The following is a 19791-nucleotide window of genomic DNA, read 5'->3' on the forward strand; positions in this document are numbered from 1 at the left end:
TTTAAGGGGATTTGAACTTGTCTCCACAGCAGGAGAGTCCCTCAGCAGAGATGGTAATGCTGGAGCGTCTCTTCCTCCAGGCCGAGCGATACGCTCTAGCGGAGGACAGACGGCGAGCCCGCAGAGACCCGGGTCAGTGTCACAGCAGGATTAAAGAAGTACCACCGCCTATTATTGTTACTATTATTAAAAAGAGGTTTGCTATGTGTGGGTGGGTGTTTGCCAAAATGCAGATGCCAGTGCTGAAGTAAATCTGAACCGGCAGGGAAAAAATGAATTAGTGAAACAAACTTATTAGCACTGCTTTTAACCTGCATATTTGCTCCAGAGCAGCTCCCAGGTGTTAAGTAATTAAATGGTGTAAATGTGGAGCAGGGTGTGCTGAGAGAGACTCAGCATGATGGTGAAAAACAGTTATGTTAATTAAACATTTGGAAAAGGGGCAGGAGGTTGTTGAAAGCTGTTACGAAAACTAAGACATCAAACTATTCGTTTCATGTCTGTTTGCATGTGCTCTCTTCAGGCGCACTGCTGCATTTTAATCTGGCAGTTCTATAGCTGGATTAAAACGTTATGTTTTGGGGGTGAAGGCATAGGCAACTAAAAGCACAGCTTTGTGCATAATTAGAGAAATTTGTTTGGATAATTTTTTTATTCTCTATGATCTGATCCTTTAGACTTTTATGCCTGAAAATTCTTCATCTTCACAGCATGTCTATGTAGAATTAAACCAGACAAACTGGATAATATTGTTCAATCAGCTCCACTTTCCTTTTTCCAGAGTCCTTTATGACAGCTTTGGCTACATCAGCGTCTTCCCCTCATGCCCACTCCTCTGGCAGCCCCTCTTCTCCCCCAGCCTGGACCAGACTGTCCGACAGGCCTCCGGGACTGAAGACCTACCGCTCCAGCTCGCGGGGGGCTCTCAGACTCACCATCAAGCAGGAGTCAGGCTCTCGTAAGGTGATCCACAACTCGGCCTACGACCCGGGACTCAAAAGGGACCACACGGGGCAGCTGACCAACGGTGGCGGGACTGTGAACGAACGCCACTCTCAGGCACCCAACAGAGAACCCAAGCGTCCTGAGCATGACGAGGAGATGACCAACGGAGCTCCGCTCAGTAACACTGCTGAGCAAGTCTCACAGACAGCACCCACGTCCGTAAAAAAAGTCCCAAATCCTCTTTCTATGCCAGAGCCGCAGGATGTGCGCTTTGAGTTGCCTCCCAGAGACGTCAGCGCTCCAAAACTGAAATGTTTCAGGGTGGATGCGTCCCCTCGGGCCGAGCAGCGGTTCAGCCCGCCGCCTCCGCCTTTCCAAGAGGACAACATGCTCAGTGAACATCTACAGAGTGCCATCGACAGCATACTGGAGCTTCAGCGCCTGCAGGGCCCCTCTGCAGCCCCGACAAGGGCCACGTCAGGCCCGTCATTGGACCAGGCTGTCACCAGCATCCTAGAGGGACACCTGTGAGGTAATCTGCATAGACAGGCATCCACACAGATCCTAAAACATCGAAGTTGAAGTAAAACAAAGGAAGGTGTACAAGACTTCTTACCTGTTCCCAGAAGGGTTTCAGATTTTACAGAAAAAGCGAGGAGAAAAAAGTTAAGAGGCACTATAAGCAGATGCATACCAGACAACAGCACTATCTATAGTCCGATAGATGTTAGATACTTCATTTTGATGTACGTTTGTGGAAAAAAAAATCTATTTGAATAGGAGCTATATTGTTTCAGTGGTAGTTGAGTCATTCAGAGGTTTACGACACTGGTGTAACCTTCATCAGCATATAGTATATAAGTAATAGTGAGGCAAACGAAAACGTGGAGTAGACTGAGATTATTCAATAGTTTTTTATAAGATTTCTTTCGAAAATGTGAAGTTTTCTTTTGCATAGTGCCAAGCTTCCAGGGTATTTATTTTGATAATCTGTGCCAATTGTGTTTTGCGCAGCGAAGATGTGCGTGCGTGTTTTCCTTTGGATTGGTTTGCGTGGATCAGATAAGTGCGTGTGTGTTTGTGAGAGTGAGAGAGAAGACATTGCATCCTGCTATGGGACAGTACAAAAAAAAAAAAACTACAAAAAAATATATACAATTCCCGCAGGCTCCATCATCTTGGCTTAATGAATGAAACTCCAAAGAATTTGTGCTACATCCTGAATACACCAGCAAACGTCCGTGTTGTGTCTCTTCCCACAAACTGGAGTGCGTCCTTGTTATAGCAGAAATAACCCGAGGGAGGTTAAAATACATATTAGGCAGTCATGCTTTCTTATTTTTCATTTTTTTGGACCCTTGCTGTCACTTGTGCTAGAGTCTTAACTGTGAAAAATCTCTAGTTTTCTGTGCGTTTTCAGAAACGATAATGGTTTCCCATACTGTATGTATTAACATGCAAGCAATAATAAGTTGGGGTTGTTGGGAGCAGTGGTGGTGCAGTGAAGAGGAGGAGATGACAGATCTTTGCCTGTTTTGCTTATCGGTGTCATTGGATGAGAACGAAGATTATTTATCATTGACTAAGATGCTTATGCCATTATCAAAGCCCGTGTAGTTTAGAAATTGTGTTTCTAACATGTTTTAAGGGCTTTGAGGGTACTTAACTGCAAACGTGACCATGAAAATGTCCATTTTAGGGGGAAAAAACCCCACCAAAACAGACAAACTGTACAGATATTGAGCCTCTCTGCATCGTCAAACAGCCTTTGACCAAAAACTAGAGGAACCATCCGCTTCTCATCTCTTTAGAGTTCTTTGTTTCTAGCCCGCTGTCCTAAAGCTGGAGCTTTATTTTACCGCAGCCGTTGTGGAGCAATATATGATTTTTGCGACATCTTATGTTAATGTGACAATCTTATTGGTCTGTGTGAAGGTGTGAATTCTGGTCATTTTGGGGTCATTTGTAACAGCTGTACGACTCTCTCCCTTGTGAAACGCGTGCAAGATGTTCCTTGTGGATTTTTGCCTAGAAGGTCGAAACGTACAAGCGGCAAATAGTCTCCTTTTGTGATATTACCTGAAAATTTGTTTTAAAATTTTGCTTTTGCAAACCCGTAAGGGATCAAGGTTTGACTTGCAAATTGGAATTGTTGAGAAAATGCCTTATTTTAATTTCAGTGTACCTGAATTGGAGAAAAAGCTTATTAATGTGGTGTTTTTGAATACTTTTGAATAACATCTGGTGTTCTGAAAGTGAAAATAACTTGTCCCTTCAAAGAAAAAAAAAAAAAAAAAAAAATCCAGAGATTTGGGGCTAAATCTGAAACTCATTTCTTGAAATGTATTGTTTGTTTTTTTTTTTTTTTTTTTTTATATCTGTAAAAAAAATTGTCTTTTGTCGCAGTGAACAAAAGGAGTTAAATATGCAGTAATTTAGTGTTGAAACTCTGCGGGATTACAAGTGGACACACACAAGAGGATTCACTAAGGACTCTAAACTTTTAAAGTTTCCTGCAAAAGGTTAGAAGTGAAACCATGTATATGCTTGCCAACATAGACTGTATATAAAGGACGGACATGGGCAATTTGACACATGCACTGTTTGTGAAGCCTTATTTTCTTAAGCCTCTAGCTCAGTGTTTTTGTTTTGTTATTTTTAACCCAGGTACCACAACATGGGACAGATCTCACTGTGAAATATAAGATAGGGACTGATTTGGCACCCTATGATTGCTAATTGGGATGATTACCTAAAGTTAAGCCCATAAATTCATCAGGAAAGTGTTTACTGGAGGCAGAAATCAAGGAGGCTGAGGACCATTTTCTAAGTCAAGGGGAGAAAAAAAAAAAAGTCAAAATTTCAGATTATTGCCTCAAATGTCTTTTGACACTGAAGGTAGGATAACCTCAAATTTTCAGTGGCAGAAAGAAGCTTCTACACTTTTCCAATTGACTTCTGTACAAGCAGACCTTTTTCACAAGCACAAGAGTCGCCCCCTGCAGGCCACTGAAAAAAAAAATGAAAATGCAGGTTTAAGGTGCTTCTGCAGTGAGCCTGAAACTACAGCCTTCTTTTATATACAGTCTATGTATGCTAACCTAGCATGAGGCCTGTCCATAGCAGAAACAGCTAGCCTGGTTATGTCCAAAGGTAAATGCCTACCAGTGCTGCTAAAGCCAAGTTAGCGGTCACCTTTCAAAGTAGTTCCCAAAATTCATTAAATAGAATACCCCCCAATTAAAAGCAAAGGCTTTCTAATAACTTAAACTGAATCTTCAGGTGTGTTTCCACCCTCAGAGGTTTTCACTGTAATGCAGTAAAGATGTCAGAGTGTTTTTCATAACACAGGATTGCACTCTTTATCACCGCTAGACTTCTTCAAAGGGTAATTCCACCAAAATTTACTTCAAGAAAAAAAAAAGAAAGGAAATAATTCCCCAAAGTCAGTCCATGTTAATAAATCAAGGGCACCCAAGAAATGAAAAGTCAACTTTGATGGAAACCCCTTGGATGAAGCAGCATCATGTGCCATTGTTATTGTTGCAGTGTCAAACACTGACCTTTAGAAATATGCTTAGTTTGTCAGCGTCTTAGGATAAAGGGATTCTGCATGTTGAGCCATTTTATTTATTTGTAAATGTGTTTTATTTAATTTTCCTGACTGAACTGTGAAACCAGGGGAGCTCATAACTAATTCAACTTCAGATACAAAACATTTGACTGACAGATTGTTTCTGATGCCAAAATCAAGAGGCCTTAATTCAGCAAAACTAGATTGTAGAAAAAGAAAATCCACTTAAAGACTCCTTTGACCTGAAAGTCACGAGTGATTCATATATGAAATGTTAAGAAAACCACTTTTGTACTCATTTTTACAGACTATTTATTAAACTGTGATTTTGTAAGAAATAAACAAATGAATGTGGCTGTGTCTTGTTTCGGGGGGGTGGGGAGTGGATGGAGGGTATAGGTGTGTTCAATAACTCATAAGATTAATAAACATCACTTATTTACTGTATCATTCACAGGAAAACATGAATAAATATAATGCAGCTGCTTCCATAAGGTAAATTTCTTATACTCTAAAGCTTTGCAGAGGGTTAAATCTTGTAATTTATCTTCATCACGTCCAAGTTGGCAGCTTTTCTTTACTGTGCAGTTTGGAATCTGTGAAACGACGTCGCTGTTAAACTGAAACGAGCTCATGTCCCGACACAGTCTCCAGTTAGGTTTAGGGGTTAAGAGGCACGTTCACACACGCCATGGAGAGGTCCCAGCCGTCCGGAGAATTGGCACCACGACATAAGCAGGAGTTTAAATAAATGACCAAGTGAAAGCCGCCAACTGTACTTACATTTTGTCTCCCCTGCTGCGATAAGTGTACAAAACCACAGACGCAATACATTCAAGCCCAGAAACACCTTGACTAACTCATCTTTGAAAAAAAGGAAATTGAGCAAAGATGGATTTTATCTTCATGGCATTCCCAGGGAAATTCAGTTATCATCTATTGACCTAAACCAGACAACAGAATGAAAACTTAAACTGGACGGAGAGCCAAATAATTTAAGGTCCTATAAAAACAACCATCTCTCTGCAAAGCAAATCATTCATAATAAGCTGCTGACCCACAGGGGGTGGAGCTGGAGGTCAAGAATAAAGTAGCAGGCAGCAGCCTTTTCTAAAAATCTGTTCAAGATTTATGATTGTTTGGTTTTTTGTTTTTGTTTTGTTTAAATAAAAAAAGTCCACATGCGAACAACGTGTCCACGACATTGTAAGGTTAGTGTTTTACCTAGATTTCTCTCCACAGGTAGGGTCAGTTACTCTTACTGGAATTTGGCATCAATGTTCTTTGCCCAGTGGGGTCCTGACAGCAGCCACATACTATAACATTTCCATCCCTGCTGCTCAATTAGTGCGTTCACGTGCTCACTAAAAAAAAAAAAAAAAGCAAAAAAAAAAGCAAAAGCAGGTTGGAGAAACTGATGGAGTGGCTGTTGAGTTTCAAAGTAAAAGAGTAAAATCCAGGTTTCCTATCCAGGTGCGAGGTCAGTCGTGCCCTTCTTGGAGATGGAAAGTCAGTTGAGTTTAATGGGCAGGTCCTCTCCGTATTTGCGAAGTAACTTGCTGTGATTGTGATCGATGGACCACAGAGGAGGGAGGTGGCGAGGCTGCATGGTGGTGAGGAAATGCAACCTCCAGCGACGCTCCAGGACCATCAGTCCCCGCAGGCCTTGCTCAGCGTGCGCTTGCACCACCTTCAGACCGTGAGGCACGTACGCCTCGTTTAAAATCCTTCAGAGGAGAGAGGAGCGGTCAGAGAGAGCGCATACTAGCAAAAATGATCATGATACACTACATGCAGCTGTTTAAACGTACAGTGATGATTAGGACTCAACCAATAATTTGGTTCACTGAGTGGGCTGTTAAATTATGAATGCTTCTTAGCATATTTAAACTGGGAACTAAGTGAAGTTAAATGTGACTGTACACTTATGTTTCACTGTGCCTGTGATTGGCAAGTACACATCTTTGCACAAGTGGTTCACAAAAAGTATAAATAAATTCCTTATTCGTCTTACATCTGTGCATTTTTCTGTTATTTGACCACTTAAAAATCTCTGGGCTTGTTGTCCTGTTGCATGACACCGTTTCAGCCTAGCTTTAGTTATTGGACAGATGGCCTCACATCTGATGTTATTTGGTATACAGAGAAGTTCATGGTTGACTCAGCGACTGTAAAATCCTCAGGTGTTGGGTCTGCAAAACAAGCCCAAATCATCACCCCTCCACGACTGCGCTTCATAGTTTGTACAAGGTATTTGTGTTGATATTGTCCATCGATTATGGACAAACATCTCCCACTTTAGTCTCATCTATTCAAAGCACACTCTTTGTCTTGTAGCTTTTTCAGATGCAACTTTGCAAACCCAAACCATGCGGCCACGTTTTTGTTAGTGAGAAGAGACTTGCTCCCGACTGTCCTTCCAAATAAGCCATACTTGTTCTTTTTTAATTGTCCTGTCACAGCTTTAACATTCAACATGCCAACTCTGTAGAGTCTGAGATGTAGCTCATGGTTTTTTTGCAGTCACTGCTTGGTTACATCAGCAGTGCTCAGATTTACTTAAAACCTAAACGCTAAAGTATTAAAATAATTTAAGGTATCATTAAGACAACCATAACTGACGTGTGATCACGTATCAGTTTAAACTCACTTAGTCTCCAAATTGGCCGCTTGCTGCAGCGCTTCCTCCGTCGCCCCCTCTTCGTCATTCAAATTCAGGAAACTCTTGATTAAAGCCTGCAGCTCCTCTCGCCGTTGTTTGGGGAGTCCTTCCCCGGCAGTGAGCAGAGCCCGAGCCGCCGAGCGTACTTTCCGTCGATCAGAGTCCTCAAAGATCCGAACTCCCTCCTCGCAGCCCTGAGGGGCAGAAAACTCTTCAGCCAGCTGCTGTTTCAGGAAGCTGTCGTGTACATTGGAGGCAGCGTGGCAGCTGGTGCACAGCAGCAGGATGTCATGGGAGTTGTGGTCCTTCATCTCTGTGGGAAAATGCCGTCTGTACTCATGCGGCACAATATTTTTCCTTAAGGATCAAACAAAGATGCATGTTAATCACGTCTGCAGTGATTTGGTGGCACCACAAAATAAGACATTTATACTTAAACAACACAAATGATCTTCTGAAGTTCAGAACAAACTGCCATTTGTCAAGCAAATTTGTTTGTTTTATTGGTTCTGTGCTTGAGATCAGACAAGCAGAACAAGTTCTAAGTAAACCTTCAATATAAATCAACTTCAAAGCGAATAAGTGTGTCAAACCTGATGTAAGAATCTGCTTTTCCACAGACCACACAGAGATTCTCCTTGGCAGTCAGGTAGTAATCCTGCTGCGAGTCAGGACGTCCCGACGGCTCAAACAGCAGCCTCACAATAAAAGGCTCTTCACTCTCGAGCACTGCATCACAAACAGAACAGCATCGGGTTTTCAGGCTATTCTTTGAACCTCACAGGGATGCAAATGCATGACAGTATTTACAGAGTTTGAGAAGAAAAAGCAACAAAACAAAAAACACACACATTGTATAGTTCACACTATTAATACTAATACACTTTTTTAAAATGCACAAATCTATACACTTTATACTGGTGGCCACTAGTGCTACTCCAGAGCCTTCCAGTAAACACACGTCGTTGACTTCCTCTTTGAGTTATCACTTTCAAAGAAAAAAAAAACAAACAAACAAAAGACCCTTGACCTATGCCCTGGATTGCACGTTTGAAATCAAAGCAGGCTTCATGTTGCTGTGAAGTAATGACTAAGAGCATGCTTTTTGTAAGGAAGGATGCTCCTGACCATTGCCTTCTCATAGCAAGTCCTTTAGTATATACAAAAAACAAAATCACAAATAGTGTATATTCATTTAAGAGTTTTTCATAGTCAAATCCTATTTGAAATGCTGCCGACAAGCGTGACACTGTGCACCAGGTATAACACGAGAACTTACTGGGTAAATCTAAACACCTCAGAAACCCTAGGATGTGGTCTACAGCAACCTGATTAATATTTAAGCATCTAATTGCAAACATTCATACTTAGAATAAGCATCAGAACCAATAAATAACCAACTAAATGTAAAGCAACAATAATTTAAAAAATGAAATTAGAAAGACAGGAAAGTAAAACAGGATATTCTAAGGAGCTGTTGCAGGTGCAGCAACACACGTCAAGTCTGGCTGTTTAAAGCGAGTCACTGAGAGCCAAGAAAATAAAGAGAGATCTGTGCAGCTGCTGGAAGGAGTGAGACTCGACATGAAAGGGAAAAACATTTAGGTTGTACTTAGGACAGCTGAAAGGCAATAAAGAGGGTTTTATCCAGCATACCTCCTATTCCTTTATCAAGGTACCATTTGGCTTTTTTCTTGTCACAGGTACATAGGGGTTGGCCATCTGGTGCATGGAGGAAACAGTTATCATAGAGGGGAGATTTCCTGGAACAGGCAGAGAGACACAGTATAAAGCAGTTTACATTCATATTTTCCTGTGCAAACGATGCCCCAAACTCACTGTACAGTAACAGCGGAAAACAAACAACTGCTCATCCTCATCCAAGAATGAGCTTCTTTGTCATTAATAACACTCACCTGGCGGAATACCCGGCACCCAGCGATTTCCTCTTGTGATTCTTTCGAGGGTCTGAGACTTGCTGATCTCCAGACTCTGGGTTTTCATAGCCTAACGACCTGGCCCTCCTCTTCCTGTCTCCATCACCTGCCCTGTCATCTCCATCTCCTTGGCCCTTGAACGGCACATCGACCAGACCCTGGCAGCGGGAGGCCAGCTCAGAGTAAGAGCTCCCACTGGAAGAGGCGGGACTGGCTTCAGACTGAAGGCCAAGGAGATGGAGGAAGAGAGCAATGGAAACCTGGGCATCTCTAGCAGCATAAGTCATCTGGAGCGAGCGAAGGGGTAAAGAAAATTATTTTGACAATACATGTTTTTGTTCGATTAGTTTGGCATGGCAGAAGAAACCAGCGTCTTGTCTGTACAAGTATAGTATTTACAATACAGTAAGATCCCCACCTGCTCCTTTGTCAACTGATCTGCTTCCCAATCACTGCAACGCACCTCTGGAGATTTGTCTAGAGAGATTTTCAACACATCTGCTGCCAGTGACTTCAAACTGAGTCCGTTACTTACTGAAGTTTGCCTAAAAGGGAGAAGGGAAAAGAAAAAAGAAAAAAAAAGAAAAAGTGTGTATTTGCAATTGACACAAATAGTTTCGATTATAAGCAAGAGCAGAATTATTTTTTACTTTTGTCGCAAGGCAAGGTGACGCAGGTCAACCGTACACGTCAGCGACAAACCGTAGTCACGTGTCAGTCGCTTGCCATCTTCGTAGCAACCAACTCCCACTTTAAGAATGTGTGGGTTTCTGAGAACTTCCATTAATGTGTGCGGGAAAGGCTGCTGACTGCTGCGAAACGGTAACAGCCTCACCAGGATGCACAGACCCGAGTACGAGGCCATCTGTAGCAAGGAGACCACAGCGGCTTTGCCTTTAGCAGACACCTGTATCCAAACAACAGCAGCTGGGTCAGAAAACACAGAGACAGTTGTGTGAGGTGATGATAATGGATGATGCTTAAAAGGGAAGAAATCCACCACAATTGTGTAATGTCATTAATGTTTTGTAAAGCTCAAGGTGTTTGGTTGTTGGCAAGAACAAAGGAGGGGATTTATGCATCTACACCAATGACAGCTGGTGCAAAAACAAAAACTGTACACAGCCGTTGTCCCCCAGATTTGGAATATTTGACTGAAGTGCAGACCCGTCTACATACCTCGCGAGTTTACTGTTGTCATGGTAACGGCCGTGTATGTACCACCCGATGCTAATGCTAACTCGGCCATGGAGGAGCAATCAGAATTCCCATCCAAATGCAGTGCACATTATAGCTGGGGACTTCAACCATGCTGATTTAGTCAGTATTCCCCAGATTTGAACAACATATTAAATGTGCAACGAGGGGAGAAAAAAAACAACACACTGGATAAAGCCTACAGCAACATCCTAAAAGGCTTGTGCACAGACACAGACCTCCAATGGAGCTCTACATCCCTGCGGTTTTAAAGAAGGCCCAACAGCGTCTCCACTTTCTGAGAATCCTCAGAAAAATGGACCTGAAGGAGTCTTCTACCACTGCTCCATTGAAAGTGTGCTGACATATTGCATCGGTGTGTGGTTCTCCAGCTGCACCACAGCACATAGAAAGGCACTCCAGAGGGTCATCAATATGGCCCAAAAAATAAATAAAAAAAATCCTCTTCCCTCCCTGAAGGACCTGTACAGCACTCGCTGTCTTAAGAGGGGACGCAGCATCCTACGGGACTGCACACACCCAGGACACCGGGTGTTTAAGCTGCTGCCGTCTGGCAGGAGGTTCAGGCTGCTGAGGACCCGAACAAATAGACTCATGTCTAATGTGCAATAATAACAGTGTGCAATACTAATACACTTTTTTATTACTAAGTTAATATACTGTGTTGTGTTGCGTTGTGATGTGTCGTATCGTGTTATATGTAGTGCCAACGTAGGGCAGTTTTCCAATGTCATTGTATTATGTATGACTGTGCAATGACAGAGTTATCTTATCTTGTTGTCAGCTTTTAGGGAAAAAGTAGGAATTCCTCACAACCTGAACCCTGAACCCCATGGCCAATTATTCTTCTACATTTAGGTGGATTTTTCTCCTTTTTTAAAAAAAATAAATAAAAAAAAATGGAAAAACATGCAAAAGGTATTTCTTACGGCGGAGGTCTTTACCCATTCACAGTCAAATCCCAGCACAGGGAAGACTGACAGTTCTTTTTGCATTATTGGCCACAACTGCTGCCACTCTTCTTCAGAGGTCACAATCACTGGTTTGATTCCCAGCAGGTGATCAGAAGACAGGATCCGGGCAGGAAGTGTGGTCTGGCACTGTACAGTCTGAAATTCATCCTTCACAACATGTGGCGGCTGTATGCATGTACACTCCACAGCTGTGACCTCTGTGGACTTTTCCTCAAGATTGTGCAAGGACTCTGCGACCTTCTGGATGGAAGGTAACCTTTTCCTTTTTGTTCGATACACCCGCCATATGAGCAGCCCTCCCAAGGTTGCCCCTAGTACTGCCGTTACGACAGCGGTTAAAGGTCCTCGATGAGACATGCTGACTTGTAATGATCCTAATCAGTCTGAAGTTCAAACCTAGAGCCAAAAACACAGTAGAAGCAGTGAGTGAGACGATCTGCAAGTTTTATTCAGCTTGTCTGTTAAAATAAATTGGGAAAAAACAAACAAACAAAAAAAAAACAAAAACAACACCACCAAAAACAAAGGAGATGACCTACCTTTCCTGCATCAGTGAACCCAGCTGTTGCAATTTAGACAGACAACGCGCATCTTTGGAACAAAACCAGCAAAGACAGGTTATTTTATAAATACCCTTCATAAACAGATCTATGTCTAGGTTTTTACTGTCTTAAAGCAGACAGATAATCCTCACACCATCAATCTCTGCCCATCAACATGCAAAATCCAGAAAATCAATGGCCAAGTTAATCATGTTTGGTTATTTTTTTATTCCAAGAAGCCAGACTTTGCAGTAAATTTTAAGTGCTCTTGAGCCATATGTTGTCCAATCTTTAAGGTAATACAAAGTTTTAATTTAGACATTAGCTGCAATTTACTCATTTTCAAAAGATTTTGATCTACCATTCAATGCCATCTAAAAAGGATCTTTTTAGCAACGGCTTCATTTTTCAATATGACAATCATCTGAAACACACTGACAGTGCAATAAAAACATACGCGGTTAGAAAAACAAACAAAAACAAAACAATGGAAAACTAGTAGTCATGTTTTGTCCTTAACATTGAAGCAGTGTGGGATTATCTTGACAGACTTGAACACCACGCAGCCAAAATCCAAATACGAGCTTTGAATGTCCTTCAAGAACAAAACTGTGTCTGAAGAATATTTACAGAAATGACAACAAAGCCTGACTAAGAGAGTTCCGAATTTACTTAAGAATAAAGGTGGTCAGACCAGATGGCGTCTTCCAAGCAATACATGTTACAGTAAACATTTGCTCCCATTTTCCTACAAAATAAAAAGAAATGAAGCGTGACTCATGTATAGTTAGTAGCTGCAGCTCTTGATGGCAATCCTGCCATTATATATTTGCACGTGTCCTTTCGGGTCCTAAAACAGGATTAGGATTATTGGGGAAATTGGGGGACAAAACAAGGGCGAATTTAGCGTAACATCGGTCAACTTAGCTGACACTGGTTTGTAAGGATAGGCTAGAGTTATAAGATCACTGCAAAGCAAAAAACAGCTATTGTTAGTTGTTACAAAGAGCAAACACCTCTCGATCAGGTAAGCAGCCAGCTGTTACTATACCGTTTGTTAACACAACTTTTGCTAGCTTCCCTCTGCGACGTAGCTTCAGCTGAAATAAACATCGATAAATTCAGTTCTTCAAATGTCTATCACTTTTAAATGCAAGGCGTACCGCGAATTGCGTTCTGCCTCTAATCCCGTTTACTGTCCTCCAGTTTAGTCAAAGCAAAGTTTAATCAACGTTAGCTTGGTTAGCTGCTGGAGCTAACCGGTTAGCTTGTGAGCTCTTCAGCCCCAATACGTCCTTTAATGCAACCTGGACGCTAATTTTTAAGCGCAAAGTAGCACCGTACATATCATCCCACGTATTCTGCAGCTTACCTTTACACTTTCGAACAACACAACGCCACTTTATCTCACATGTACACTTGTTTGCTGTGCTCGTCCATCTCTTCCAGAGTGCATTTATATGAAGCTGCAGCGCCACCTGTTGGGGGGATGGACCAATAACAGACCAGTGGAGCCCATAGAATTTTAGCTCTCTGGCAGTGCTGATTGGGTGCGAGCACTTGTAAGGTGATTGCCAACAGCTTTCACACATTTCTGTAATTAATATTTAATATTACATTGGTACAGTGGCAACTAATTGCTAAAAGAGTATGTTTTGTCAAAAAAACAACTACCCATTAAATCAAAGACACGATTTTTAATCATACAAAAAAAAATGACAAATTATCAATTTTACAACCTGAAACCAATTAATATTCTTCTTTTTCTTTTTAAATAAATCTATGAATATAATTTCACTTAATTATTTAAGAAGTTCATAATTAGTCATTCGTGTTAAGAGATTTCTCACATAGTGTATATTGCTTATAATCAAGAACACACACCACTTTTTCCTCTACCACCATAAATTTATTCAATCTTTTAGCTTCAGTATTTTTCCAAAGAAGTGGAACGAAGTAATGAAATAATTACAAAATGGAAAAATAGATCAGAGAATAGATCATATTCACAGGTTTGATTTAAAAAAATAAAACATGACAGAGAGAAAAAAAAAAAAATCAGACAGTGAGAGAAACCATTAATATCTCCCTGCATTTTTCTGCTGCCCGTCAGAACAACAGCCGTCTAACGGAGGTCAGGGTAAGTCAGCATGCAGCTTCTCAGATCCTACAGTACCACAACTGACAAACCGTCGGCGATTGAGGTCACCTGGGAGGTGATGTCGAATCATCTACTTTAGTGCTTGTGCATAAAAAACTTTTTTTAAAAAGAAAAAAACAAAACAAAAAAACCCCCTAAAATTACCAACTTAAAACTTAAAAAAAAATAAAGAGGTGGATTAAAAACAAGATGACACATCCTACAGTGTTAAATAAAAACAAATAAGATAGTTACCACACAAAATGAAAATAAAAATAATGACAATAAAGACAGAAGAAGAAGTTAAACTGTCAAAAACTGAGCACAGGTAAGAGAGGCAACCAGTCGGGCACCACCACCATCGCTAGGTCCACATTGGATGTAAAGCATCTCACTGTAAATAGGGTATCATTGCAGCAACAATCAATCACGGGATGCAACAGATGGCAATAAAGAGACTTGTCTTCAAAAATAAAACAAATAAACACAAAAGTAAAGCAGCTGTCCCTTCACAAAATCTCTTTATATCACATCAAAAATTAGCACTGCCGTGAGCTTTGTGTACAGTATAGATTCTTTATAGATATATATTTTTTGTATAATATATACGATCATTTCTTGTATACACAAACATAAACTCGATTCATTGTAGCTAGCCTGTGCCTTTGGCAAGATTACTTACAACTCTTCTGTTAGATTCCAAAGCTATTTAAAATATACTTAATGCATAAAAATAAAGATTTTGGCATCGTCTCGCTCTATTCTTAAGATTCTGGAAGCTGAGTTCTCTCAGTACTGCTGCATTCCTCTGTCATGCCAACAGGGGGCGCTAGGAACTGGACTTTGTGAAAGGGAGCTGCCACGCCTGGGGTAGTGAAGGAAGCTGCCACACCTGGGGAAGGTGGAGGAGCTGCGGGGAGTGGCTCGGCACAGATATTCCACAGAGTTATGACGACCTTGCGCTCCACAGCAGAAACAAAATAATACAGACAATGCCAATGAAATGCCTCAGGGAGGGGGAGAAGGGGGATACACCCTGTTTTTCATTTTTGTTTTTTGCCTTCTTCTCTCAATGTCACGCAGGGTTCTGCTCCCTTCTGATTTGCCTGCTGTTCTCTACAGGCTTCACCCCCTCCCCCTGCCGCCACTGAGATTTTCCACTAAAACAGAGCGAGAGAGGCAGAACAACATTCTGAGCTCTAGTCAATTAGTCAATTCAACCAATCCAAGTCTTTAACGTCCAGTTCTTTCTAACTTCAATCTTAGTGTTCAGAGCTGGATCTCAAAGGTTTTTTGTAGCTCAGTAGAGAAGGGATTTGTGGGGGAGGGTGTGGTGTGTTGGCGTGAGCGGCCCTCCAGGGCTGCCCACTGGGCCTCAAAGGCATCTTCCTGCTGCGGGGGAGGCTGTGTAGATGGGGAGGATGGAGCGATTCGAGATGGTGCAGCCCAGCTGTCCGCCCCGTTAAAGGTCACACTGTCACTGGATGGCTGCTGGGGAGCGGGGATTGCCGTGGTGGACTGCGGAGGCTTGATGAATGGGCTGATGTTACTGACAGGCTGAGCGTCATGCTGGGGCGTCGTGGAGACCGGGCCGGGAAACGGCTGGGGTTGTGTGGCTGAGCCAAACACATTAGCCACCATCTGTGAAGGAGTGATGCCAAACACAGGAACGCTGGGCTGAGGAAACGGCAGCCCATTAGCCATCGGGTGGGAGGCTGGAGCCTGAGCGTGGAAGGCAGGCTGGCGAGGGGGCAACATGGGCACAGGAGGGGGTATAGAGGGCAAAAAAGCCACTGGGGGACCAGAAGGTACAGAAGCCACAGGCATCGGCACAGGGGCAACGAACGGCTGGGGAGGAGGCGAGGCAGTTGCCAGGATTGGATTGGGCTGCGGGGCTCGGACAGATTTGGAAACTTCTTCTAACCACCGGTCTGCTTCTGAAGGTGTGCGTTTGTGGGAGGAAATAGCTGGAGAAGACGTGGGGGGCACTACGATCACTGGAGTAGGAGCTGACCAGTCACCTCCTGTCAGCAGAAAGTACAAGAATGAGTCTCGACCCAACATTTAACCGGAAAAAACACGAGACACTGCAACAGTGAGACAGAAGCAAAGGCAGGCAAAAAGAGTATCAGGCAAAATAAAAGTTGATCGTGCTACTGATATCTGTGAGCAAGAATGAACGAGAACCTTTTAAAGACCTGAAAGAAAAACACTTTTTCCAAGTTTAATCCTTGAGTTAAATGATCCATGAATGCATTCATTCTTAGTCTGATTTTTAAAATCTTTATTTATCATAATCCCACCCTGTTCTCTTGCTCTAAAGTGCTACAAAAGATTTGGATACCTCACCTGTATCTGCTTTAAATAACCGGGGGCTGCTAACTTACCCCACATCTGACCTTTAGTTGCTGGGTTGTACTATTTAGGAGAGCAGTTCTATAGCAAGACAAGATGTTTTAGGGACTACTCTAATAAAAATCACTTCTTCCTTAGAGAAGACAGATCCTACTATGTGCTAATCTGTAGTAATCCACACCACCTTTTAAGCAAGCCATACAAATTTGAATGGTTTGATCAAATCTTGTCTTCTTCCCACATATTCAGTTTAACTAGAAAAAACTGCTCATCACATTAGACTGATCTTATAAGAATTATATTGAATTTTAACTCTCAATCCAAACCCTTTGATGAGCTGCTTACCTGTCCGTGCTGAGGCCGTTGCACCTGCAGGGCTTTTAGCCCATGGGTTAGTTTCTCGAGCGGGCAGAGCAGGGGGGAGAACTGAGGGGTTAGCAGTAGTGGCAGCAGGGAAGGCAGGAGTTGTGCCATTCACTAAAGCAAATAAGAGACAGAAGCTAGTACAAGCAAGCCTGTGCAATGGATGATGTCCATTGGACATGCACAATGTTACTCTGCATTTAATTAGCAGTCTAATGAGGCATAAACTGCACGCAAAATAAATGTTATTCACTAAGTTATGAGAAAATATGAGCAGCCACACATTCTCCAACTGCAAATTTAAACTGCAAGCAACACATTCATCAAGTTATTGGAAGCTGGCTGAACTTCTACAGAGCAGAATTACAGGGAAATTCAGCCAAACTGTGAGAAATAAACAACACTGATCATAAAAGTGAATAACCAGGGTTTTAGTGTGTGCTTCTATATTTCCCTGAGTTGGCAAATGCAAAATCACCAGCTGATTGAGCTAAACCATAAAAAACAAATAGTTAAAGTGGACCTATTATACTTTTTCTTATGTTTTGTCATATGATGACAGAGTTCAGTGACTGAACCTGGCATGGCTGTTGGTGCCAGACAGACTGGTCTGAGCATTTCAGAAACTGCTGATCTACTGACATTTTTCTACATGACCATCTCTAGGGTTTACAGAGAATGGTCCAAAAATATAAAACATCCAGTGAGCAGCATCAACAAGTTGAAAATGCCTTGTTGACCATCCCTAATAAGGCCTTCTCAGTCGCACAGCTCTGCTCGCTTGCTGATCAACCCTTCTGATTACAAGAGGCATCCAATTAGAATACATTTAGATTAAAAGGAAGCGGAAAAGAGCTAAAATGGTTTGATACATAACAATTATTTTGAGCTGTGAATCATACAGAGCTACTCTAGTATAGTCAAATAATAAAAATTATTTAATTTAAAAAATGAAACAAACATAATAGGTCCACTTTAAGCATCTTATCTGTTTTCACTTAATTGTGTGTTTAGTATTAAAAATAACAGCTGATTGGAAAGTTTTACAGGTTTTTACCCGGTGCTACAGGAGACTGTGGGGATGAAGCCGGTTTAGGCATCGGCGCTGAAGAGAAGGGATCCTCTGGCGGTCCACTGAAGGCCGTGGCGATCTGAGTACACAGTGAACTGATGCTGTCACCTTCTCCTTCTAACTCAAGGACTGGAGGAGGTGCACATTAGAAAAGAGGTAAAGGTCAGCATAAGCTTATATGCTATAAGAACATGGTAGAAGTATTTTATTGTGCATATTTGCAAGGGCAGTAACAGTTGGACTCACCTGTGTTTTTCATGGGGAAGTCAGATTTGCGCTGCATAGTGGAGGGCAGGTCATTCATGCGCAGTGACTGCTGTCGTTTGAAGGGAGATGTCTTCTGACTAAGTGCCGGGAAGCCTCTGAAGGAGCTCTGCCTGTGGAGAATCTCAACTGGTGCGTGTCTGCGGGGTATCGCCTGAGGTCCCAGCATGGGCACTGAAAGAGGCGGGGACGATGAGGGGGACGGTGAACCGCCCGTCTGGTGGACTGACGAGTTTGTCACACTTGCTGCAGAGTTCCCAGCAACCTTCACTTCTGTCTCTGCTGTAAGAGATGCGCAACATTTAGACAACAGGCCTCTGCAGTGGTAAGAAATCACAAACAAATTAAAGCTTGTGACATCTGCCGATTTAATCAGTCATGCTTTTTAATCATATCTACATCTGTAATTCACTGTGCAACACTACACCCCCTCACAGAGAATGGCAGGTGTAGGGGTCTGAGAACATCTTAGAATAGAATAGAAAAGCCTTTTATTGTCATTGTACATCAAATGTAAATGTAATAAAAATGTACATAGTAGGACAGCAAGAATAAATAACATACAAGAGGAATATATGCAACAAGGGAAAGGCACAAAAGAGCTTGAAAGTAGAATATAGAGTCAGTGATGAAGGTTACTAAGACCATGGCTCAGATTGCTGGTTGGGTGGGCAGGGGTGGTGGGCGGGGAGGGGGGGGGAATAGTTGCCTATCCTTCCATCTTCTTTTGATGTTTTCTTTTTTTTTGGGTGCTTTACAGCGACCTTCTGAGTCAAATTACAAATCTGAGACTGGTGCGAGGGGGAAACTTTCAAATGAATGGTTATATATTAGCTATTGTACATTTAAGGCATTTTAAGGAGCCGCTAATCTGCTGCCATGGCTTTGTAAAAGAAAGAGGTTATGTAAAGCAGCATCAAACTACTATATGCTGATTCGAGCTGTGCTGGTTTATCATACATCTCATTTAAAATATAATCATAAACTTTTAAAAAGTCAATAAACTATTAAACCTTTTTTTAAATTGTGTGGAAGACAAACCGGTCGATCTAATCCTGAGGACGGGGAAAAACACAACTAGATACAGACCTTTTTTAGCATCTTGTAGCTGCCTCATGACTTCTTCCCGCTCTGCTGCTTCTGTTGCTGTAGTAACACGAAAGGAGCCCTCGCGGGTGAAAGTGGTTCGGTTAGTGTCAAAGGTTGCCGTGACCCCACACTCCTTTTCCCGTTTCTGTTTTCGTTCCAGGCAAGCAGCGAACGCACAACCCACAGCGTGACTGAGACGCTCTCCCTGAGAGAAACAATTCAAAAAGCACACTGAAGTGCGTGATATCAAAACGGCCATCTAACCTAAGTGATTCAGGGATATGACGGTCTTTTAAAAAAAAAAAGGTTAATCGTACACCTCTGAATATGAACTCCAACATTTTTAATGTTCACTGTCAGTGATTATGAATCAGGAAAATAGAACTGCAGTTACAAAAAGGAGTCCCTACTGAGTCTTTAATGGCCATAAAACAATGGCAGATCCAGCGTCGTGTGGTGCCATCCCTGCAGATGTAAGAGAATGCCCGCTCAAAATTCCTGTCTGGAGCGCAGAATGACACCTTCTCTATTGTCTGGTCCAGAATCAGGTCCTGCAAAAAACACACACAACCTTATTATTTTTTGATGCCGTGATTTTATTGCTCAAAGGAGGTTTTCTGATCATCAAGATTCTCTCAGCCACTCCAAATTTTCCA

At 42.1% G+C, this 19791-nt stretch overlaps 3 protein-coding genes across 14 annotated transcripts in view; 1 reads left to right on the forward strand and 2 right to left on the reverse strand.

Moving 5' to 3' along the window:
• Nucleotides 1-5919, forward strand: part of LOC147306858 (BRD4-interacting chromatin-remodeling complex-associated protein) — a 23870-nt gene extending 17951 nt beyond the window's left edge. For all 4 annotated transcript variants that reach the window (XM_086273722.1, XM_086273719.1, XM_086273721.1 and 1 more), the window contains 2 exons: nucleotides 30-132; nucleotides 782-5919. In XM_086273722.1, the coding sequence (XP_086129848.1) occupies nucleotides 30-132; nucleotides 782-1476 (798 nt within the window). In that variant the 3' untranslated portion in view covers nucleotides 1477-5919. The remainder of the gene's footprint in view (nucleotides 1-29; nucleotides 133-781) is intronic.
• On the reverse strand, nucleotides 4815-13352 carry exd2 (exonuclease 3'-5' domain containing 2). 4 transcript variants are annotated; one of them, XM_086273732.1, is made up of 10 exons: nucleotides 13225-13352; nucleotides 11850-11901; nucleotides 11281-11706; nucleotides 9769-10025; nucleotides 9537-9663; nucleotides 9098-9405; nucleotides 8838-8944; nucleotides 7775-7910; nucleotides 7170-7538; nucleotides 4815-6246 (listed from the first exon to the last, which is right to left on the reverse strand). In XM_086273732.1, exons 3-10 carry the CDS (start codon nucleotides 11665-11667, stop codon nucleotides 6030-6032), a joined length of 1908 nt encoding a protein of 635 aa, XP_086129858.1. In that variant the 5' UTR covers nucleotides 11668-11706; nucleotides 11850-11901; nucleotides 13225-13352; the 3' UTR covers nucleotides 4815-6029. The 4 variants fall into 4 exon arrangements, with proteins under 4 accessions (XP_086129858.1, XP_086129856.1, XP_086129857.1 ...); XM_086273730.1 differs by having other exon boundaries at nucleotides 11266-11706; XM_086273731.1 differs by lacking the exon at nucleotides 13225-13352 and adding an exon at nucleotides 13016-13211 and having other exon boundaries at nucleotides 11266-11706.
• Nucleotides 13353-13739: 387 nt separating this feature from the next.
• Nucleotides 13740-19791, reverse strand: part of numb (NUMB endocytic adaptor protein) — a 46084-nt gene continuing 40032 nt past the window's right edge. For 3 of the 6 annotated variants that reach the window (XM_086273727.1, XM_086273723.1, XM_086273724.1), the window contains 6 exons: nucleotides 19546-19686; nucleotides 19136-19340; nucleotides 18029-18328; nucleotides 17768-17911; nucleotides 16693-16824; nucleotides 13740-16016 (listed from right to left, as the gene is read on the reverse strand). In XM_086273727.1, coding sequence (XP_086129853.1) covers nucleotides 15262-16016; nucleotides 16693-16824; nucleotides 17768-17911; nucleotides 18029-18328; nucleotides 19136-19340; nucleotides 19546-19686 — 1677 coding nt within the window. In that variant the 3' untranslated portion in view covers nucleotides 13740-15261. The remainder of the gene's footprint in view (nucleotides 16017-16692; nucleotides 16825-17767; nucleotides 17912-18028; nucleotides 18329-19135; nucleotides 19341-19545; nucleotides 19687-19791) is intronic. The other 3 variants (XM_086273728.1, XM_086273725.1, XM_086273729.1) reach the window with 2 other exon arrangements.

The sequence above is a fragment of the Aulonocara sp. 'chitande type north' Nkhata Bay genome, linkage group LG19, assembly GCF_057382095.1.
Source record: "Aulonocara sp. 'chitande type north' Nkhata Bay isolate Kocher_YH1m ecotype deep benthic linkage group LG19, A_spYH_male_GT1.1, whole genome shotgun sequence".
NCBI classification, from domain to species: domain Eukaryota; kingdom Metazoa; phylum Chordata; class Actinopteri; order Cichliformes; family Cichlidae; genus Aulonocara; species Aulonocara sp. 'chitande type north' Nkhata Bay.

Coding starts and splice junctions, on each gene's coding strand:
- exd2 (XM_086273730.1), bottom strand. CDS start 11,667: ATGTCTCATCGAGGACCTTTAACCGCTGTCGTAACGGCAGTACTAGGG. Junction 10,026..11,265: donor AATGGGTAAAGACCTCCGCC/GTAAGAAATACC, acceptor GTTTGGATACAG/GTGTCTGCTAAAGGCAAAGC. Junction 8,945..9,097: donor GGTGCCGGGTATTCCGCCAG/GTGAGTGTTATT, acceptor TGCCTGTTCCAG/GAAATCTCCCCTCTATGATA.